The sequence below is a fragment of the Dipodomys ordii genome, unplaced genomic scaffold, assembly GCF_000151885.1.
Source record: "Dipodomys ordii isolate 6190 unplaced genomic scaffold, Dord_2.0 Scaffold90, whole genome shotgun sequence".
NCBI classification, from domain to species: domain Eukaryota; kingdom Metazoa; phylum Chordata; class Mammalia; order Rodentia; family Heteromyidae; genus Dipodomys; species Dipodomys ordii.
Genome location: NW_012267306.1, coordinates 9,153,221 through 9,178,207, shown reverse-complemented (window position 1 = coordinate 9,178,207; position 24,987 = coordinate 9,153,221). Strand labels below are relative to the sequence as shown.

Below are 24,987 nucleotides of genomic sequence, written 5' to 3'. Positions count from 1 at the left end.
ACAGAGAGAAGGGAGACAGGGAGACAAAAGAGGCAGACAGACAGACACATAGTCACAGCTGCATATGTAAGGTAATGAGTACAAATACAGAGAGAAAGAGATAGATTTCTTAAGTCTCCATCTCCAATTGTTGTGACTGGAGGTAAAATTCAGAATAATTTTAATGGGGTATTATCCAGTCCAAAACAATTTGCACAGTCTTTAAGACTTTTAATACTAATTGTTGTATTTTATAATCCAAAAATGAAAAGTTACAGCTATATGATTAGAATACTGCATCTTTATATAGCTAGAGAGATCAGTAGAATGTCCACTGATTGGGTGAAGGTCTTCACTAGCCATATAAAGGACAAGTGTCTGATATCTAAAATATACCTGGAACTCAAAAAAATTAAATCCCCCAACAACAAATCCTCAAAGAAACAACTGCCCAATAAATACGTGGGCTAAAGACTTACAGAGAAGCTTCTCTGAAGAGGCAAGAAGGATCGCCAATAAACACATGAAGAAATGCTCAACCTCCCAAGTCACAAAAGAAATGCAAATCAAAACAACATTGAGATACCACCTCACCCCAGTTAGAATGGCAAAAATCAAGAACTCTAATAACAATAGATGCTGGAAGGGATGTGGACAGAAGGGAACCTTACTACATTGTTGGTGGGAGTGTAAACTTGTTCAACCACTTTGGAAAGCAGTATGGAGGTTCCTCAAAAGACTCCACATAGAGCTCCCCTTTGACCCAGCAATCCCACTCTTGGGCATTTACTCGAATAACCACAAATAAGACCATACTAAAGCTACCAGCACAACTATGTTTATTGCAGCATTATTTACCATAGCTAAGATATGGAACCAACCCAGATGCCCCTCAGTAGATGAATGGATCAAGAAAATGTGGTATATATACACAATGGAATTCTATGCCTCCATCAGAAAGAATGACATTGCCCCATTTGTTAGGAAATGGAAACACTTGGAAAAGATTATATTAAGTGAAATAAGTCAGACTCAAAGAAACATAGGTCCCATGGTTTCCCTTATTTGCAATAACTAGTATGTGTCTGAGACAAACAGAACCTGTCAGACAAGTTGATGTTAGACGAAATGAACCCCAAGATAAGGATTCAAATGTTTTTTTTTTCTTTCTTGTGATTGTTTCCCACATATTTATAAGATGATTTCTTTGTTGCTTTGTATGTACCTCCCCCAGGGTATAAGCCCTGCTTTCATTGTAGTTGCTGTTGATATAATGTGTGGAGGGGAAGGGAAAAAACAAACTGTTTAAATAGGGTTACTGGTAGACCCATTACAACAATGAGATGTACAAGATGTTATGTTGAAAAACGAACTTTACAACCTTGGTGGGGGTTGGGGGTGGGGGGTGGAGAGGGGAAGGGATGGGAAGGGGAAACAAAGGAGGAGGCAACAATGCTTGATAAGAAATGTACTCACTATCTTGTCCATGTAATTGTAACCCTTCTGTATGGTATTTTCACACTAATAATAATAAAAAAAAAAGAATACGGTATCTGTGTCATTTGGTTGTGAGAAAATGAACACCACAATACAGTCTGTGACATGCTCCTATTACAAAAACATCAATAGAGAAATAAATGAAAACTTTATCTTGGTATTAGAATTTTTTCTCTTTATGCTAGACTTTCTAACTATGATCAAATTACTGTGGACTAAAAAATCTATGTTTTGAACCTCAGGCTTCTCCTCAGCCTCTTTCTATGATTTAGCCCTTACTATTTCACAGCTCTGCTAATGAGGAGAAATACTAATTATTTAGCTAATCCCTTTATTATAATAGAAGGTCACTTAGTTACAGAAGAAAATGGACTTCTTGAATGCTCTTTCTCAGTGCCTAATCAGATTTCTGGTTGCATGATTCAGAATCAAGTCGTTAAAATTTAAATAGCACTTTAAAAAGAAGAAAGAAAAGCTACTCTGCTAATATTAGAGCCACATAAACCTTTTAATCAAGTTTTTTAATGGCATTCGTATTTTTAGTTATTTTTAAAAAAGTAAAAACCCTAGAGTGTAGAATGATTCATCCTGCATATCTGAAACTTACTGATTTATAAAACCACTAGTTGAAAAAAATCATTAAAACAAAAGGTAAGACTGCTCCATGGCTATGATTCATATTCATATTTATGTCTGAATGAAATTAATAACTGAATAATGCCAGCAGGACAGTAGTGGGGAGAAATTTCAGGCTGCCTTCATCAAAACTTAGGAGAGAACAAATCTTTCTAGGGATACTCATTTGGGGGGTGCTCAGAAATGCTCTTGAAAATTAGGCCATGTTGGACTAAAAGGTAACTTAAAGAGAAACAAACCACCATCTTGCAAAATTTAGACTAATTGTTCAAAAGCCTGGCATGGATGTCCAATATGTTAATAGTGAGGTGAACCTATTAAACACTTGGGAATTATTTAATTCTGATAAAGCCTAAATGTGGTGTAGCTTACGTTTGAGTAGCACATTAGTATTTTGCATTGCTGAAGAAAGTCCTCCTCTGTATTAGTCTTATAATGGTACTTGAGGATTTAAAAAGAAGAGGGTGGAAGCATTTCCTAGTTCACAGACTTGTTGTGATAGTGCCCCAAGAAGACCGGGTAAACCCAGGGAGGTGTGTTACCTCTGTGCAGACATAGAAACTGAACCTAACTCAATGACAGATCCATAATTTGTATTCAGTTTTCTTAGGCTACATTTTTGTACATGGATGGTAGCTGAACTTTGATAAAAATTGATGTCTCTGCCTTGACCCCCCCTCCTCCATTCCATATCTCCAACCCTTTGTAGGTTTTATAGGTTCGTTCATAGTAGTAGTAGTTGTTGTTGTTTGTTTGTCTTGTGCTGTCCTGGGACTTGAACCCAGGGCTTGGATGTTATACTACTTGAACCACAGCTGCTTTTCTGGCATTTTGGTGGTAAAATACAGATAAAAATTTCCTGCTTAGGCTAGCTTTGAGCAACGATGCTCAGATCTCAGCCTCCTAAGTAGCAATGATTACAGGCATGAGCCGCCATCTGTGCCTAGCTAGGGTTATTTTTCAGAGAGAGTCTTGCCTTATATTTGGGCCATTCTGGACTGTAATCCTCCTGTTTGTGCTTCCCCTTGTTGCTGGTGTGAGAGGTACATGACATTATGCTCAGTCACTGGCTGAAAGAGTCTTGTGAACTTTAAAGCAGTCTTGTCAACTTTATATCAAGGTTGGTCTCCATCTCCCGATCTCCATCGCCTAAGTATCAAGGATATCACCATTGACCACCACACTTGTTATTTTTAACCACAAAATTGTACAACATTTTGGAATTCTAGTATTATAGAAGTTCAGAGGATATTGCATTAAAATAATTTGGATTATGATTAATTTTCAAAACTACAAATTTAGTAGTTTGGTATAGTTAGTATGCTTTTTAAAAACTGATGGGCTTAGAATAGCTCAATAAAGTAAAATTAATAGAATTGTGCCTCTTTTTGGAAAGTGCTCAGAAGTATACACTTTATATGCTTTGTTTAGATTCTAAATAATTTACATTTTTTGTAGTTTCTGTAGTTATAGTGAGAGGGGTTTTTTGCTTTTGTTATTTATTTTGTGATTACAATTATTTTTCAGGAAAGAAGTCAACTTACTCATATTAATCATATAGTATTCTCACTAAAATATCTCAATTCCTCAAAAGTTATTCAGTTTTTAACATGAAATTTTATTTATAAAATAATGATTACCTTGAGTATATTACAGAGTGTTAGGATAAAATTATCATATGCCTGAAAAATCTACAACACAGTTACATTTATTAAATTTCTTGTTAATGTATATTCTTTGAGAACTATAATTATGAAAAATACCAACATGAATCTCTATTGAAATGGACTATAGAATATTCAATGTGATGTGCTTAAGCGTGAGTCTAAAATGATTTTAAAAACTCATAATAAGATGATTAAAAAGTTAAGTCATAACTAGCCCTGATGGCTTATGCCTGTAATCCTCGCTACTCAGGAGGTTGATATCTGAGGATCATAGTTTGAAGCCAAACTTGGCAAAAAAGTCCCTGGGAGACTTTTGTATCCAACTAACCATTCAAAAACCAGAAGTGATAGAGCATTATCCAATTAACCACTCAAAAACCAGAAGTGCTAGGGCATTAGCCTTGAGCACCAAGATGCCCAAGGGAAGCACCCAGTCCGAGTTCAAGCCCAAAAACAGAATAAAAAAAAAAAAACTATCACAACACTCTATCATTTCTCTTATTCAAATCTATGCTTAATTTCTATACCTACAAAAAATGGAATCTGAAAATTATGTATGGGTTGGATGACCATGAAATTAAAATTAGTAACCAGTGAAATTCTGAAAAATGGACCTTTCTTTATACTTTCATTATGGCTTATCATTACACTATACTGAAACTTTAAATATATAAATAAATATAACTGTTAAATAGATACTGTTCCACCAAAAAAAAAATAAAATCACATTTCATTTCAAGAGATTTAAAGAGGAAATCACCTTTGGGAAATTTGAACATTAGATTTCTTCTGAGAATGTAACAACACAGCTGCCTTTTACCAGACAAGCTTATTTCCTGACTGTAAGCCTTCAATTAAAGCATACTTTAATATTCATTAAACCCCAAAACCTAGAACAATCATGTAAATCTAGGATGTTCCTCCAAACTGTCTGAAGAAATCGGCAATTATATAATTTTTCCAGATCTTGTTGACATTTCTGATTTCACTTCTGTCATTTACTCTTGTAGCTCCTAAAGCTGCATATGAATTTTAAAGGAGTACAGGCCACACGAGGTTACAATCTTCCTGATGATATTTCAGCAGAGGGAGATGCCAAGATTAAGAAAAATGAGACTAAATTAATAATTCAAGACAAAGCTTGTCTTTGAAAAAATTCATAACTTACCAAACAGAGCCTTATGATCTTAATACATATACTCAACTATTTCATTATTTATTTGAAACTATTTTTATTCTATTAAATTTATTCTCTGTGGATGTTTACAAACAGCTTATTTAAAATGGAGAGAAAAACACATGTACAGTCACTGTTCTTACAATATATAAAAATGCATGTCTTATGTGAAAAATTAATATTCTTTAAAAATGTATATTCCAAATTGATTTATGTGTTAGATTGCATGCCTGTTCTAGGATAAAACATATCAATGCTTTAATTATTAGTATGATATAAAAATTACAAGAACAAAAATAATATGAAATGAAAGTTCTCCCATGAGGTAGCTTCCTACTGATGGAGAACTATCATTACTGAAAATGAAACCATGGGTGAATGACTACAGAAAAACAAACCTCTTGAATACCAATACTAGATGAACAGGGAGCTCTTGTACTGTCATCTTTGGTTCAGTCACAATAGCTTTCCTTTCATTTTGACTTTCTATACACATCTTCTAAATAAATACATATTTTAAGCAAAATATTCCATAGAATAAATCTATGTGAAGAGCAATTACTGGCTTGGAATCTTTTTGGCATTTTTAGATTACTAGATTTCAGAAAAAAAAAGGAGAAAATACTCTGAAACCTCAGACAACAAAATAAACATAATTATAAAAAGCATTTACCAAATTAATAACATTCTAATTGGTAGCAAGTTTCTTCCATCCACTTACACTGGTCACAACAATCTAAGAAGACACATTAATGGGAAAAGTTTTGACTCCAAACTCTAACGTACAGACATTTCGTCAGTGTGAATGAATAGACAAATAAGAAATAATGAAATTATTATTATGTTGGCACACCCAACAAATAATAGACAGATAGTATTCTTTTAAAATCTGAGAAGTGCATCTATGCAGCCTAGTGTTATCAGAAAAATTGTTACAATAGTTAAAAATAATTTAAAATGAAAAATAACAAATAACAAAGATAACATTTAATGGTCAGTGTTAATATGTATACATAAAATATATCTATATATATTTATATATAACAGAGATTGTATGTACTTACAGCCCTCATAGATGTCAGTGGGAATATGGACAGCTGCATGCTGATAGGATATCTGCCGGCCAAAATTCGCATCCTCAATGAAGACAGGTTTAATCCTCTGGCTTCCTGGCTCACTGTCATTTTTTTCAGGCTACAGAAAAAATGATAGATAATGAACAACTTTACAAGTTATGCGAACATAGAGTCATATCCATTAATAAATTTGCTAAAGATACATTCTCAAAAATAGATCTATAGCAATATCTTAAGATATATTTCCATGGAAACATTGTAAGCACAAATTTTTTTCAGGTGCTAGCATTCACATTTTATCTTTATAATATTATTTGATTGTCAGCAATCTCCTGTTTTCTTCAGTGTTGGGGTTATTCTGCAATTATCTAGTTTTCTCACATAATACATACTAAAACCTTTACAGAACAGAATGGTCTTTGAATAGGAGCAATCTCAAATTACCCACATTATCCACTTGAAATAAACTCCACAATTGATGCTGCCGCATTGACGTTGGGCAGTTGAGAACAACTAATCGTATACATGATCGCAAATGGTACCAATAAAAGGTGACTTTCCATCACGTTCTTCTACCTTGTTTGTGTTTTCTATGTATGTCAACAACAACAAAAAATCAACAACAAAAATGAAACTAAGCTATAGTGCCAAAGCCCCAAGTTCCAGCCCCAGTACCTGAAAAAAAAGAAAAATATATATATATATATTTCTTCATGTGTCTTATTGGTAATTCTTATTTCTTCCTTAGAGAAGTCTCTCTTTAAGTCTTTAGCCCACTTATTAATGGGGTCATTGGGTTTTTTTTTTTGAGGATTTATGTTTTTTTGGTGAGGTTAATTTTTTTAGCTCTAAGTATATTTTAGATATGAAGCCCTTGTCTGTTGTATTGTTAATGACGATCTTCTCCCACTCTGTGGGCTTTCTATTTATTTTCTTATCTATGTCCTTTGCCACAAAGAAGCTCTGAAGTTTAATCCAGTCCCATTTATCCAATGTTTCTTTGATTTGTTGTGTTTCTGGATCTTTATTGAGAAAGTTTCGACCTGTGACAAGGAGCCCTAGTATTTCCACTATTTGTTCCTGTAATATTTTCGGTGTATCTGATTTTACATTGAGAGTTTTGATCAATTTGGAGTTGATTCTGGTGCAGGTGATATATAAGGATCCAACTTTACTTTTCTACATGTGTGTAGCCAATTCTGCTAGCACCATTTGTTGAAGTGGCTGTCTTTCTTCCATACTAACTTTTTGGCTCCCTTATCAAAGATTAGGTAGCTCTAGATATGTGGGTTACTTTCTGGGTCTTCAATCTATTCCATTGGCCCTCAGGCATGTTTATGTGCCAGTGCCAAGCTGTTTTTGTAACTATGGCTTTAATGTTCAACATCTTTGGCCATAAAAGAAACATAAATCAAATCAAAATTGGGATTCTACCTCAGCACAGTTAAAAGGCCATTATCAAGAAAACAAATAACACATGCCAACAGGGATGTGGCCAAAAAGGGATACTACTACACTGTTGGTGGGGATGCAAACTTGTTCAACCACTCTGGAAAGCAGTATGGAGGTTCTCCTCAAAAGGCTAAACACAGAGCTCCCCTATGACCCAGCAATTCCACTCTTGAGCATTTACCTAAATGAACACAAACAAGGCTACACTAAAACTACCAGCACAGACTTGCTCATTGCAGTGTTATTTACCTGGCCAAGACATGGAATCACTCCAGATGCCCCTCAGTAGATGAATGGATCAAGAAAATGTGGTATATATACACAATGGAATTCTATGCCTCCATCAGAAAGAATGACATTGCCCCATTTGTAAGGAAATGGAAAGACTTGGAAAATATTATATTAAATGAAGCAAGCCAGGCCCAAAGAAACGTAAGCTGCCTGGTTTCTCATTTGTAATAATTAGTACATTTCTAAGATAGTTCTAGCAGAGGATCATAATAGTTCAATAGCTATGTGTATATGACCTTATAAAATTATGCTAATCGAAATGAGCTACAAGATACAGGAATAAGAGTGTTTATTTTATTGTTTGGGGATTTTTCCCCCTTAGTGTACTGTATACAGTTATTTTTTTCTTTTTTTCTTTTTTTTTTTTTTTGTCAGTCGTAGAGCTTGAACTCTGGGCCTGGGCACTGCCCCTCAGCTCAAGGCTAGAGCTCTACCACTTGAGCCACAGTGCCACTTCCAGTTTTCTGAATGGTTAACTCTAGATAAGAGTCTCACAGATGTTCTGCCCAGGCTGGCTTTGAACCGAAATCATCAGATCTCAGCTAGTAGCTCCTGAGTAGCTCGGATTATAGGTGTGAGCCATGGGCACCAGGCTTTCCTTTCACTTTTTTTCTTTTTCCCACTTTCATTTAACCTGTTGTCATTTTTTTTAAAATTTTGGTACCCTTTGTATTGGATGTAAGTTTATCTGATTTGGGGATGGGAAGGAGACAAAGGACAAAGGGTGAACCAATTCAACAGTGACACTCACAAGACACTATGCTGAAAATGAACTTTACAACTTGGGGTCAGGTCCAGGGGGAGAGGGAAAGTGGGAGAAAATGAGGGAGAGGTAACACTGAAAAGAAATGTACTCATTGTCTTACGTATGTAGCTATAACTCCTCTGAACATCACCTTTACAATTAACAAAAAACAAAACAAGAAAATTTCCTAAAAATCTAATTCATTCTGTTTAAAGTATACTTTATTACAGGCACAAGTACTATATGATCCTACTCAACACAGAATCCAAAAGTATCTCATAGAAGCTTCGAGTGGATGGTAGTAGTTACTCTCCAGAGACTGAGAGAGTAATAGTGTAGGATGAAAAGGGATTGTCTAGTGGGTACAACATTGGAGGTAGAAAGAAGTATCTTCTTACTGCTCACTAGGGTGACTAAGGTTAACAATAAAGCACATTTCAAAAGGATGTTAAAGGTCTTACTATAAAGAAATGTTTGAAGAAAAAGGTAAGTTCAACCTGATTTAAACATTACATAAAATGAACGCATATTGATACATGACTTGTACCCCATTATTATGCACACATTCATCTTTTCTTTGAAGCAGTTAATAACCAATTAAAACTTTCCAAAAGGAAAATGTTTGTTCATTGAGAATGATCCTGTCCATGTCTTAGACTCTCACATCAGGAGGAATTAACAGTGGTGACTTTCTGTTCTATAATTCCATGTCATGTAGTGCAAAAGTCATTTTTATGCTGTTTAAAGTTAAACACATATTCAACTTCAGCTAAAAGTTTATTTTCAATACTGAAAACAAAATTGAATTCATATCTATTCCTTCACAGGCTTGTCCTGCCTCTAGAGGGTGGAATTGCACAGGTAAGGCCCTACAAGGACTCCTTGCTCCAAGTGGATCAGGACTGCATGGCATACTATTACCTTCTCTTCTAAGTACCAAGTGTGTGACAGTGAATCAAGGTCCTACATGTACCTATTTATTTGGAAAGTATTAAAATAATAATAACAACAGTATGTTCCACATAGGAGCATTGCAAACTTTAAATGACAGTTTATAAAGCATCTAAGATACAAGAAGCACATATGTGTGTGTGCTAGCTATTTATCTAGTTCATTATCTAGTATACAACAACATATATATATATATATATATATATATATATATATATAGCAGGTACACACACATATCTGCCAGCTATAACAATTTAATTCAAATGCATTACAACCAACATAACTCAGTCATTTATTTATATGCATCTAAAAAAACCCCTCTGTTAAATGTTATACAGCAATAATTAACATTCTCTCTACCGTGTACTTGAGGATTTTGTATTGAGAGCATCAGAGCCCAGAAAATAAATGGTGCATACTCCAAGAAACTTTAGTTACAATGTCACTTGATTTCTTTGTTGCTTTGTATGTCCCTCCCCCACGGTACAACCCCTGTTTTCACTGTATTTGATGTTGGTATAATTTGTGGAGGGGAAAGGAAAAAACAAATGATTTAAATAGGGATTCAAGTGAACCCATTGCAACAATGAGATGTACAAATCCTTATGTCAAAAAACGAACTTTACAACTTTGGTGGGAGGGTCGGGGGGCAGGGGCAGGGAGATGGGAAGGGATGGTAAGGGGAAACAAAGGAGGAGGCAACAATGCTTGATAAGAAATGTACTCATTATCTTCCCCATGTAATTGTAACCCCTCTGTACAGTATTTTCACACAAAAAAGTAAAAAAAAATAAACCAATGTAAGAAAACAAAGACTAAATTCTTTCTTTAGATTTTGAATTTTTTTGAAATAACTATAATTGTTTTTTTATCATTGTTTGATGCATGATCCCTTCAGCATATATTGAATGACGTTTATTTCCATAAAATAAAAATCATAAATGACCGGGTTTTTAGAAAGACATTTAGATAGGATGAAGCATTAGAATTAATTTTCAAGTAGACAACACTCGGCTAAGAAGAAAATAAATAGCAACATAAATATGCAAAAAAATTCAGCCAGAGAGCCAACTATCCCAGACAGTTCAGATTTTTAGCATGATCAATAAAACTAAATGCAGCCAATAAATCAAGTCAATTTAATGACATGAGGAATTTGGATTGAACTTACTCCATTTGGATTTTAGTTAGAAACATAGATCTTAGAATTAGGTTAATAAGGGTTTGTAATGATCGGATTTCTTTTTGCTTACTTTGGGGAAATTGAGAAAACAGAGCAGCTGGCTGCCACAAGGCCAGCCTTCTGGGAAGTCTGTTTCCCTAACCTTCAGGGAACTGAGAATTTATCAAGCCAGATGTCTCAAAAAACCTAACTAAGAACCTAAATAAATTCCAAATCTAAGAAGTCCTTAAATGTGTATTTTCATAGATAATTATTTCATTAGTAGCTGTTTTCTTTTTTTTTTGTAAAATTTGAATACATAAAACCTAAACTAACATCAAGAAAACTGCTGTATGTTGTGTTCATACCCTCTTCAAGCATTCTTGGAAGATTCAACTACAAATTTTGTGCATTGCCTTAAGTTATGCAAATACAATGATTTAGTTCATAACAATACAATGTGAAATATATCAGCCTGTTCTCTTTCACTATTGTTATGTAGACAAGAACACACCACATGATACAAGTATATCTCATTTCATGGCCAAGAATTGCTGATGTTTTATATGTGTCCATTAATTCAATCTTCACAGTAATTCCATGAGATGTGTGCTATTATCTCCTCCATTTTACAGAACAAATGAATGAAAAGCAGAGCTAATATAGCTGGGATTTATTGCAAACAACAGCAGTCCTTTGAACATTCTTTTATCTATCATGTAACACTGCCCAGTTCAGAACCACGTGAATAACAACTGTGCACACTTGATTGTTTAGAAGAAAACAAGGAACTTATAGATACATTTTGAAATATCATAACTTTACATTAAAAAGTTTATGCAAATTACAGATGAAGATGGAAACATTTTCTCTTTTGTGACTACAGTATTTTTCTAAGAAAATAAAAAAGAATGTTATATTGAAATAGCATCTTTGCACTTTTTTTTTCCTATTCCTTTTGGTTTAGTATTTGAACTCAGTACTGGCTAGGCAATCACGTGAGCCACATCTACCAGACTTTTCTTGCTCTCATTAGTTTTCTAGTAGTGTCTTGCTTTTTTCCCACAGCCAGAATGCATGTACTCATTCTATTCAAATTTATTGTTGTACTTAAGAATACAAATCTGAGTCATTATACTCCTCACCTGCTTACTTTAATGATGTAAGCTGTTTGGAAAAGATACACCAATCACCCTTCATTTTAGTGATACACAGAACAAGAATTTAATTTTGATGGAATCATACACTATGCCAAGGTTCAAATTTTATCTACAAAGAATCATAAAAACTTAGCTTATGCACCTCAATTTGGAATTGAAAATTCTAATTCATACATTACTTGAAAACTGCACATGGAAGTGGCGCTGTGGCTCAAGTGATAGAGCACTAGCCTTGAGCTGAAGGGCTCAGGGACAGCACCCAAGCCCAGAGTTCAGGCTCATGACTGACAAAAAACTGCGTGTGTGTGTGTGTGTGTGTGTGTGTGTGTGTGTGTGTGTGTGTCCTAACTGAGCTATTTATTTCCACATACAACTAGTTAAGGGCGTGGAGGAAACTACATTGCCTGTTTCATGGTTGCTGTCACAGATGAGAACAGGTAAGTAAACTCTGTACAAAGACACTCCTAGGCTGGGAGCCAGTCCGACTACATGAGCAAAACGAGACAAAATATTATCTCAAAAAGCAAGTCATTTGGTAGGCGCTGGTGGTTTATGCCTATAATCCTAGTTACTCAAGAAGAGACTGAGATCTGAGGCTCGAGATTCAAAGCCAGTCTGGGCAGGAAAGTCCTTGAGGCTCTGATCTCCAATGAAACCACCAGAAAACCGACAGTGGCACTGTGGCTCAAGTGATAGAGCACTTGAAGAGCTCAGCGCCAGTGCCCAGGCCCAGAGTTCAAGCTCCACAACCAAAAAACAAAAACAAAATCAATTCATTGAGTCTGGCTTAATATGAAGTAACCAGAACCAAAGAAACATAGGTTCCATGGTGTCCCTTATTTGCAATAATTAGTAAACATCCAGGATAATCTTGCAGATGAGCAGAGTAGCTCAATAGCTAGGTACATATGACCATATACAATGATGCTAAGCAAAATGAACTCCAAAACATGGACACAAGAGGTTTTTCTTTACTGTTGTTTTAATGTAATACGTGATTTTTTTTTTGTTTCTTTTGTATTCTCTTCTCCCTCTGGTATATCTTCTATTGTTACTTTATTTGATTTTGGTACTCTGGTATTATATATACATTTATTTGAATTAAGGAAGGGAAGGGGAACAGAATGGTGGGACAAAGGACAAGGGAGAAAAATCCAACTGCAATATATACAAGACAATATGCTGGAAATGATCTGTACCACTTGGAGGGTTTGGGATAAGGGAAAGTAGGAGAAAATTTGGGGAAGGGGTAATAAGAAATATACTCATTACCTTACTTATATAACTGAAACCTCTCTGTACATCACCTTGACATTAAAAAACAAAAACTCAATTCAAATATAGCCCATAGTAGAAACTAGCAGGTCATTTCTCTTCTTTGTTTCAATTGAAACTTCATGGTTTTCTGTATATTGTAAATATTGTAATTCTTCACGAAGTAGCATTTTCACACTCATACACAAAATATTAAAATAACCTTATTCAGTTACAGACCCATGTCTGTAATTCTGTGAAGCTGAGATAGGGAAGACTATGATTCCAGGCTAGTATAGGCAAAAAATAAAAGTGAGTTCCCAGTTCAACAACAAAAAAAGTATGGCCCGGTGGCACAAGCCTGTTACCTTTGCTACAGAAATAGGAGGATTGTGGTCCAGACTGGTCTGGACAATAAAAATAATCATAAAAAAACATTTCTCAAAAATAGCTGATTAATAAAGGTTAGAACATCACTCAAGTCTAATAAGTGTGATGCCCTATGCACATTTAATGAAAATATAGCCTTAGAAGAATCCTACAAGAAATATTTTAATGAATACATCATATAATAGGAACAATCCATAATGAATAAGATGTCTTAGGTCAAGTTAATAAATTCATAGAGATAAACTACATTGTACAAAATACTGCAGTTATAGCATTACACTATTAAAGCCAAGAATGTATGGTAAGTTGCTTACAATATTAAGAAGTTGATTAGAAATGAAGAAAGCAGTGTTTGCACATTAACTTTTTGTTTTTGCAAGTCCTGGAGCTTGAACTCTGGGACTGGGCTTGTACCTGAGCTTCTTTTTCTCAAGCCAAGTGCACTATCTCTTGAGCCATAGCACCATTCCAACTTTTCTGAGTACTTTATTGGAGATAAGAGTCTCATGGACTTTTGCTGCCTGGTTAGCTTTGAATCATGAACCTCAGCTCTCAGCCTCCTGAGTAGTTAGGATTACAAGCAAGAGTGGCTGGTATTTGAATGGAACTAGCTTTTAAGGAACACTTAAAATATTAAAAATATTTGGCATTTGGTTAGAAAAAATACAGAATACCATAGTCAGTGAGCTACAGGAGTAAATACATGACCATTAAGTAGGACAGGTTAATGAAAAACAGTAAAGATTATCTTATTCCCGGTAAGGCCTTCCATGCTTCCAGGAAAACGGTGGGTCAACAAAGATAAAATTTAGTTACATTTTCTCTCTCTTTAGTTTCAAGAGGAAACATTTAAACACCATACCAAATTATGTAATTGCATATATTTTAACAAATTATATAGTTCTATAGCGATATTAACTATATCCCTCATTTTTACTAAATCCAGCTGTCAGTATTTATTTCTTAGCCACAGGTGACTACAAATAGCATTGATGTAAGTGATGCAAGTAGAGAAACACAGATATTACAAAATGCCCTTGAAGAATTATCTTAAGCCAAAGTCCTTGAAAAACTTTCTGTTGGGCCCCCACCAAGATAACTCAAGCAGAATAAATGGTACTTGTTACATTCTAGGAATTTGGTTACATTTAAATAATTGTTTTCCCTATGCATCATCATACATATATGGGAAGTACTTGTTTTCACCACATATCATGGACAAAATGAATACTTAAAATAAATGGCTTTTTATACACAAATGTGAAGTTGGTAATACACAGATAATACAGATAGAACAGTGAGAATCCCTAGATTATAAATTTAATGGTGATTCCCACATGGAATGAACTCATGGCCTTCTTTCTGTGACTTCCTTTTATGATAAAATCTATTTCTTCAAACCAACCTACTTATATTGTATACTCCACACACTCCCTTCTCAAAGATGCACACCTTCCTGTAAATGTGAGAGGTTGAGGAATTCCATCCTATACTATCTTACAGAAGTTTAATTATATTTGCTGTTGTTGTTGTTACTGCTGTTATATAGACTTGTGAAGCAAGCTAGGAGTAAAATAACAGGGAATATAGGCATCTTAGAAGCCAGAAAATGTGTCACAAGGAAGAAAGTCAAATTTAGTTTACTTTTTTTTCTGTTTTGTTTTTTTGTTTGTTTGATTTGGTTTTTATTTCTTGGTTGTTTTTTCTTTTGGTGTGTGTGTGTGTGTGTGTGTGTGTGTGTGTGTGTGTGTGTGTGTGTGTGTGTGTGTGTGTGTTTTAATGCCAGGACTAAGGCTTGAACTCAGGGCCTGAGCACATTCACTTAGCTTTTTTTGCTCAAGGCTGGCACTCTACAATTTGAGTCACAGTGCCATTTCCAACTTTTCCTTAGTTTATTGGAGAAACAGTCTCATGGACTTTGCTTGCTGTCTTTGAACCATTATCCTTAGATCCCAGCCTCCTGAGTACCTGGGAATACAGGCCTGATCCACTGGTACCTAATCCACATTTGTTTTTAATATAGTTTAAGCATAACAAGTTGTACTTGGACTTGAATCTGGCTTTAATATATGTAAGTACAGTCACACTTGCTAGGAAAATTTCAGCTACTTATTTTCAAATTCTATTCATCAGTTAACCATAAAGCTCTAAGTAACCAAAGAAGATTTCCTAGAGATCATCTCTTAGATATTTTTGAGGAAATTTTCTTCCTTTTTTGGGACTATTTCCCAAGTTCACTCAATATCACTGATGACTGATGCATGTTATGAAGTCTGTTTTTCATTTCATATTTGTGTAAGATTAAACTTCATCTTTCAAAAGGAAATAAAGTATTGGTGGGAGATTACAGTTTGTAGGCACTATAACTGTTATATCAGCTACTATAGGTATACAGAACTATCCTCTGGGAATTGCGTGTGTGTGCACATGTTTGAACTAAGGCCTTAAATCATTGCTTAGCTTTTTTTGTTCATGACTCACACTCTACCATTTGAGTTAAGCCTCCAGTTCCTCCTCTGGGAATTAATAGTCTAAGAAGAGATCCCAAGGCAATGATTTCTAAGACTGGTTGAGACTCAGAGAAAAAGCTATAATTTCATTACTAAACATTCTTTTTTTTTTTTTTTGTCAGTCGTGGGGCTGGGCTTGGGCGCTGTCCCTGTGCTCTTCAGCTCAAGGCCAGCGCTCTACCACTGGAGCCACAGCACCACTTCCGCATTACGAAACATTCTATCTGCTTATCAAATTTTGTAGCCAAGTTTCTGTAGGGTTTAAGGACCAAAGTCAAAAAAAAAATTGACAATCATGACAATGGAAAATACATGCGTATTATATATTATTGTTACAATCTTGGACCAAGAAAAGTATCTAAAAATAGCTTTCTAAGCAATAAGCAAACATGACATTCAAATAAAAGTGTTCTATTTCACCTAAAATGTTCTTTATTACTTTACAGAAAAATATAAATTTGCTATACTGATATCATAGCTAGATAACATTTGGAGGACAAAATTTCATAAAAAGTCTTTGTTACAACTTTACAAATAATGCTCAATAAATGTAACTAATGTATCCAAAATATTAATGATATTTTGGAATATGTTTTAAATGTAATATTTCAAAATACAATTATTCATTAAAAATAAATAAATTTTAATGGTGAAAGTAAACACCTCTCCAAAATGCTATTTATTCTGGCACCAATTAATACACTACCTTGTATTAGCTGATAGTTTTTCCTTAATTAGTTTCCTACATCATAAAATGACACAATATTCTTTCCAATGTGACAGATATCACCAACAAACCATCTATGTCTTTGACAAAATATAACAGTCTTAGCTCTTCATCTATGAAAAGAAAAAATAAAACTATTTTTACAGTGTCATTGCCAGCATTGACAATTATGTGAAATGGTGAACAATATCCTGGAAATTTTAGTGTTCAATTAGATGTGGTATTCATAAATATGGCATAACCTATAAGTTGGGAGATTTGAACAAAATATATTAGTTTTTCAAATTTGCTTTGAGTGGCACTATGTTTTGAATTCAGGGTCTCATACTTGCTAGAAAGGTGCTCAACCACTTTAAAAAACTATACCTTAGTACTTTTTTGTTTTTGCAGTGACAGTCCACACACTTGAACTCAGGGTCTCAGTGTTGTCTTTGAGCTATTGTGCTCAAGGTTAGCATTCTGCCACTTGAGCCAAATCTAGCTTTTTGGTAGCTAACTGGAGATAAGACTCTCAAAAGACAAAGTCTACTGAAGCAGACTTTGAACAGAAATTCTTAGCTCTCAACCTACTGAATGGCTAGGATTATAGGCATGAGCCACTTGCACCCAGCACCCTTTTTTGATTTATTCATTTTTAAATAAGTTTTTTATTGTAAAAATACTATAGAGGGGTTACAGTTACATGAGCAAGGTAATGAGTACATTTCTTATCAAACATTTTTACCTCCTCCTTTGTTTTTTAGATAAAGTTTTTTTCCCAGGGTAGGTCTTTTGACAAGGATAATTTCACCTCTGCTTCCCTGTATCTGGGATTACAGACATGTACCATGAAAGCCAACCTTTTTTCTTCCAGTTTGAATCCTCAAAGTGCAATCCTGCTTTTCTCCACCACCCCAATAGTTGGGACTACAGTACTGAGCTGAGCTATCATAATTGGCTTATGTATCACTTTGATTTGGTTTTGTAAATCGTGAAGACCAGCACTATTTGATTAATTTTTTAACTTTGCTCTTAAGTGTAATAAAATTCTGTACAATTCCATACAGGAATATTTTCATTCAGATGAAAAAATTTCTGGATGATATTTTTTATCATATTCATTTGCTTACTGACCGATATATCACAAGATCCTATATAAATACTTGCAGAGTAGTAGTACTTCAACAAATATAATTTTGGATAAACAATTGAATCAATATATATATTTTTTTTTTTTTGGGGGTTCGGTTGTTGGGGCTGAACTCTGGGCCTGGGCGCTGTCCCTCAGCTCTCCAGCTCAAGGCTAGCACTCTACCACTTGAGCCACAGTGCCACTTCCGGCTTTTTTCTGTTTGCTTATGTGGTGCTGAGGAATCGAACCCAGGGCCTTGAGCATGCAAGGCGAGCGCTCTACCACTGAGCCACCTTCCCAGCCCCATGAATCAATATTTTTGTCTACTGAAAATAAAATGATAAATGTTAAGCCTTAATGATAGCTTTTATGGTTATAATTTTGAAATGTTTACATTGTAAATAAATACCTTCTCAATGTCTAGCCAAAAGTAGAATAGAATTAGTGACAATAATCCACATTCTTAAACAATTTGAAAATGTGTATTAGTAATATTCATTTTTTAAAAAGTCCTGCGTATGGGTTTGAGATATTGTTCCTTGATAGAGCACTTGTTTACTATATACAGGTCTTTGTGTTCTTTCTGGTGTATGCATATAATTAACACTTTCTGAAGGTCTCATTCACAGCATAGTTAAAATTAACAGTTGCACAGTTCAACTAAGCAGACATGTGGATGCATAGATTGTAAGAGGTGATCTGGAAAAGCAATTCAGACTTGTTTTTCTTCTATTCCTGGTGCTTGAAATCAGGGCCTGTGGTGCTGTTCCTGAACTTGTTATGCTCAAGGGTTCCATTCTGCCATTTGAACAGCTCTACTTCAGCTTTTTGGTAGTTAATTGATTATAAGAGTCTCAAGGACTTTCCTGACCAGGCTGTTTCTGCACAATGATCCTCAGATCTCAGCCTCCTGAGTACCTAAGACTACAGGTACAAGCCAAAGGCATCCAGCTAAGAAAATTTCTTAAATCACACAGGGACTAAAATCTATCATTATACAGCTGTGTCTGCATCAAAATTTGTTTATGCTATCAAATACTTTCTTTAAAACTAGATCCACTGTTTAATTTGTGCTGTAAAAATAATAAATTATTATAACTAAGATTATATTTATTTTAATACTCACATCAAGATCATCCTTAGCATTGTAGTAGACAACTTCATTACTCTAAAAGAAAAAAAAAAGAACACTTTATTGATTAGGGCATAAACTAGATAAAAAATAAAGCATTATATATATATATATATATACACACATACATACATACATACATACATACATACATAACACATACACACACAGTAGATATGTTTAACTAATAGACCCTTTATTTCATTCCCTTCACAGTATATCCCACGAAAATGTATAAGCATAGGCCCATGTTAAGGGTTTATTCGTGGAATTAGAATAGCATATTTTGCATTGGGAAAAAGATCTCAATATGAGATTGAGAGACATTTGTCAAGAAAAAAATTAAGTGCAGTGTTTACACGTTAAGTTCATCACTGACATACATATATAGAAAGATCATGAATATATTAAATAATCCACATGATAACATTAAACAGACAAGAAAGGGGTGAAATAATGATCTTCCTAACATTATTAAAACTATATTTAAAAAAATCATATTATCTTCCCAGTATTGAAATTATTTAATAAAGGTGCATCTATGCAAAATTGCCAGATATTTTCTCCTCAGTTTCAAATAAGGGACCAAAAACAATAAATTAAAATCGTAAAATAAATCAGGTTGTCTAATGCAAAAATTCTCATATTCTTGTAAAGTGCTGAATTAGTATTAACTATATAGAAAGAATAAATATGAATGAATATGTCCGGATATTAGTGTTGCTAAAATATACCATAAATATGAATTATGGCTACTATCTATGTTGTTGAAATGCAATAGAAAAACAGACAGCAAATAAAATAACTATGAAAAAATAAATTACTTTTCCTATGTCTCAAACCAAATTCATGACCTGCAAAAACAACCAACTTCTGCTTATTTCCATTTTCTCTCTTCTTGTGAGTTCATTGTAGAAATAACAATTCTTCCAAAATGTAAGTTGTCAACTGAACACTGTGCAAAGATGCATTTTTGTATGACTCTTAAAACATCTACAATATAGATGCTTTAAATTTCATTACAAGCAAACACACAATGCACAACATTTTAAAAAAATTACAAGGGAAAATTCATTAAGATCATTAAGATTTCTCAAATTATGGTAAAAATCACTAGCTCTGATTTTCAGATATCAATGAAGAAAAAAAAATCCATAATCATCATGATGTTGAAAGACAAGATTACAATAGTCACTTTTTGGCAGGACAACATAGATTCAGTGAATTAATAAATCTCTAAGAGGGGAATAAAGGTAAGGCTCAAGTGATAGAACACTGGCTTCAAGCCAAAAACACAAGTATGAACTCAAGGCCTTCATTAGAAGCTGCTGTACAGGTACAAGTAACAGTGCTTAGCAGTATTAGTAGTAGTAGCAGCAGCAGCAGTAGTAGTAGTAATAGTGATGGTGGTAGTAAATAAAGCTCTAAGAGAAAAATATATCTTGCTTTGTTTCCCAACTTATTCAGATAGAAATTAGTACCATACAGAGCAGTTACAATTACAAGAGCAAAGTAGCATTGTTGCCTCCTCCTTTGTTTCCCCTTACCATCCCTGCCCTCCCATCCCCACCTCCCCAGGCAAAGTTGTAAAGTTCGTTTGTCGACATAACATCTTGTACATCTCATTGTTGCAATGGGTCCACCTGTATCCCTATTTAAGCAATTTGTTTTTTCCCTTCCCCTCCACAAATTATACCAACATCAAATACAGTGAAAGCAGGGGTTATACTGTGGGGGAGGGACATACAAAGCAACAAAGAAATCATCTTATAAATATGTTACAAACATTTGCAAGAAAGAAAAAAAACATTTGAGTCCTTATCTTGGGGTTTATTTCGCTTAACCTCAACATATACTAGTTATTGCAAATAAGGGAAACCATGGGACCTATGTTTCTTTGTGTCTGGCTTACTTCACTTAATATAATTTTTTCCAAGTCTTTCCATTTCCTAACAAATGGGCATTGTCATTCTTTCTGATGGAGGCATAGAATTCCATTGTGTATGTATACCACATTTACCTAATCCAGTCATCTACTGAGGAGCATCTTGGTTGTTCCATATCTTAGCTAGGGTAAATAAAAATAATGTGTTGGTAGCTGTAGTATGGTCTTGTTTGTGATCATTCGGGTAAATGCCCAAAAGTGGGATTGCTGGGTCATAGGAGCTCTATGTGGAGTCTTTCTTAAGGCCTTGGTTTTGTAACTGAAATAAAAAACCAAATCAGAACTCAACACATACACAAAGCAATAGAATCTTCTAAACTCACTAGAGACTCGACCTAATTATTGGTTCATTGATCCTACTTGCAGCTCTGTAATTTATACTTAATGTGAATTCCAGCCAATGCTGAATAAGTTTACCTTTGTTTTATTCCCTGCCAAACATGAATTCACAGTAAGAAAGAATAAGAAACATAGAAAAATCACATTAAATTCCAAGCAGTTCTGTATCTATATGTGTACATATACTATGTTGCAGCAAGGGAAGCTCAAAATGAGTTAAACCTATCTACTCTGACCTTCAACATCATGGAAAATCATCAAGCCAATTATATAAAACAACCTGTATATACAGCCTACAATTAGTTTATTGTACTAGAAATGATAAATCAAACTGATTCACATTTTTTGTTTTTATTCTATGGATGGCCATTAATAAAATATTCATTTCTTACATAGTCAAATATAAAATTCATGAAGAACAAATTTTGTTCTATTGAAAAGAAAACAAGGAAACAGTTAAACACACACACACACACACACACACACACACACACATATATATATATATATACATCACAAGGAAACAGTTAAATATATATGTGAGCATATGTGAGCATATATATATATATACATATATGTGTGTGTTGTAGATATATATACATATATGTACACACACACACACACACATATACATATGCTCAATCATTTAACCAGATAAGACAGACCTTATAGGAAGTGAAAAATGTTACAACAAATCGTTTAAGGGTACATTTTTAAGGGTACATTGATAATAGTTTGGGGTTTGCAGCATTGTGTGTGTGTGCTTGTGTGTGTGTGTGTGTGTGTGTGTGTGTGTATGTTTACTAGGGCTTGACCTCAGGGCCTACACTCTTGATTAGCTTTTTGTTCAAGGATGCTACTATTTCCACTCAAGCCACACTTCCTGTTTTTTGCTAGGTAACTAGAGTTCAGTTTCAGATTTTCCTCTACAAGCTGACTTCAAACCTCTATCTTCAGATGTCAGCTTCCTGAGAAGCAAGGATAGCAGGTCTGAGCCAGTGGTGCATGGATACATATCTTTATCTCACGTATCATAAATATTTCTTTTTCCATTTTTGGAAAAACCAACATTTCATTGGTTGCATGTACATCTCTTTGTTCCTTTATTATACTAAGTAGAACTGCTTCGTTCATTGTTTCTCAGTTTTTGTTTTGTTTTCTTTTGGAGTTACTAAGATTTGAACTGAGGACTTCATGCAAGAGTCATACCTCCAGTCTCAGTTGGTCAGTTTCATTAGGAGAAATTTGTAATAAGAATCACGAGCTGGAGAAACTATGTTTGGATTGAATTCAGTCAATACAGTCTTTCTCTATGGCAAAAATGTCCCTAAATCAATGAAAATATTTAATGAGAATTTAATTTTGATCACATAAAATATTTTTGAAGTCCCAGTTCATTATACATTTTACTAAAAATTGCTATAATTTGTTTGTTTTCTTTAGACAGTTTCAGAATTATTTGCCCCAGGAATGAATTTAAGTTGGAGGAAAATAGTAATTTGGCAAGGCAGTAATTTTCTTTCACATTACAGTCATTTACAGCTCTCTTTTCGGCTACATAAAATACACATATTAAAATTTGTGTAACAATGTTAGGCTAACTCCATGTTCAGTGAATGATTCACGTCACTGAATCACAAAAATATTTGCAGAACTGCTGTTAAAATGAATCAGCGAAAGCACCTTTCTCAGGAATAAAGAAAAGTGGTTGGCATGAGGTCATCCAAATTCAAGTTTTGGGTAAAATGCATTCTATTACCAAACATTTAGGAGAAGAAATTTCCAAATTCAAAAATAAGGCCCAAGAGAATAGAATTAAAGAAGTAAAAATCTCCCCAGACTTCTTTCCCCCTTCCCTCTGTCCCTTAAATCCAATTAACGTAGACAATGAGCGAGATTTCAGGATTTCAGGGTAAGCACAGAGACCTGTATCCTTTATGCTTAACAACTATTTTGGTAAATATGTCTATAGTAAGTGAGAGAATCAACTGTTAATAAAATTAACACTGTACAGTGGAAACAAGGTCTCACCTTTCTACTTCTTCATGGTCAAAAATTTAGCACGCTTTAGCACACTTCAGATTGTTCTGAGCTACTTATACCTGGAAACTTCTTACTATGCTTGGAAGGCACATACTCATATAAATCAAAGCCTTCTACTATAATATATATGAGAAGCAAACACTCCCTCTATAAATCAATGTATGTATGAGAGAACAAAAAGAACGAAAGAAAGAAATTCTTAATCATTTATCTATCCTCTCTTAAAATCCCTTCACACTTGTTGTTTTCCAGAGAGCAAAGAGTTATAACATCAATCACTTAAAATGCTCTTCATGAAACCATGGCATATAAACTAACCACCATAGGCACAGATGGTAGAATTGACTCATCCAGTTTCTTTATTATCCATCTGCCTAAATATTTTAGTCAAAACTATTAAACATCCTCTCAAAAGTATTCCACATTCACATGCAGAGATCTGAGAGCATTCTGTACAATAAGATTGAATACAGTCAGAACTAGCCTCAAACTATATTCACGGATTAAATCCTTAGAGAAATATTTTTCATCATTTAACCACCACCAGATGACAAGAACAAATTATTTTGTTTCTGATTTTTAACCAAGTAGTTTTGTTATTTATTATCTCCTAGAAACAAATTTACCCAATTGGTCCATGCTAATATAATCCTGTTGTTTACTGAAATGTAAAACATCCCTTAGGAAGTTGAAAGATAAATCACTGTAGACTCTTGATATCTACTGGGAGTCAAAAAATAAACCTGGACAAAACAGACTGGTCCATCTTAAAAATGTGCATTGTGAGGGAAGGTTCCTTTATGCTGCTTTCTTACAAAAGTTGGCCTCTGGTGAATAGTTTATGTTAAAAGTTTGAAGTAACCATCTCCCATGTGGACCTAAGATGTTGCCAAGAATGACTTAAATATTGGAACTGAAAATCAGATTTGTTATAGTCAACATCTGAAATGTGTAACACAATCAAAATTCAAATAGAGAATAGCTTTCTGTCCAATTAACTAATTTTCTTCTCATAGTGATACCTTTGGCTCAACACATGATCCATGGCATGACACATGTTGGGCAGCTGTTTCTACTCATTACTTACAGAAAAAGGATGGCATCATCATTGTAATTTTTACCACTATGAATTCCAAATATGCACACAATTGGTGGGAAATTATGGATATTAATCATTAAAATGAGTTACATTAATAGTTTCAAAAAGACATGGTCCATACCAGTTAGCTGAAATCATCTATAAGTCATATTATTAATACATATTAATAGCACTTTGGCTTAGAACATAAACCACTGCCAATGACTGAGACCAAAACAACTGTAGCACAGGCTATGTGTCAACCATCAGAGCTGTCTGAAGAAAGTGACCTGGAATGTGTATGGCTATGTGTGTGTACACAAGTGTGTGTGTGTGAGAGAGAGAGAAAGAGACAGAGACAGAGACAGACAGACAGAGAGAGAGAGAGAGAGAGAGAGAGAGGGAGAGGGAGAGGGAGAGGGAGAGAGAGTGGGGATTTGGCTTGTGTGTTAGAATAAAGGAGGGGGATGTGCACCAACATGCAAAGGTATACTTCTAAAGTATTTTTCTAGTTATGTTGGTCTGAGGTGGCTCTTATAAGCATGCTGAGAAAGTAATTTAGAAGGAAGTAATTTAGAAGAAAGATGAGCAGAGCTGTATGTAGAGACCAGTATTACCAGATGGCTGTACTCAAGACACTTGCAATCTTCCTTCATACCATGTGA

The 24,987-nt window shown here is 34.5% G+C and overlaps 1 protein-coding gene across 1 annotated transcript in view; it reads right to left on the bottom strand.

Annotated features, from left to right (window-relative positions):
- Cacna2d1 (calcium channel, voltage-dependent, alpha 2/delta subunit 1) overlaps window positions 1–24,987 on the bottom strand; it is a 374,122-nt gene that overhangs the window by 113,239 nt on the left and 235,896 nt on the right. Inside the window, exons 5-6 of the mRNA XM_013026008.1 lie at window positions 18,912–18,953; window positions 6,021–6,150 (exon numbers count right to left, since the gene is read on the bottom strand). Of these exons, the coding sequence (XP_012881462.1) occupies window positions 6,021–6,150; window positions 18,912–18,953 (172 nt within the window). The remainder of the gene's footprint in view (window positions 1–6,020; window positions 6,151–18,911; window positions 18,954–24,987) is intronic.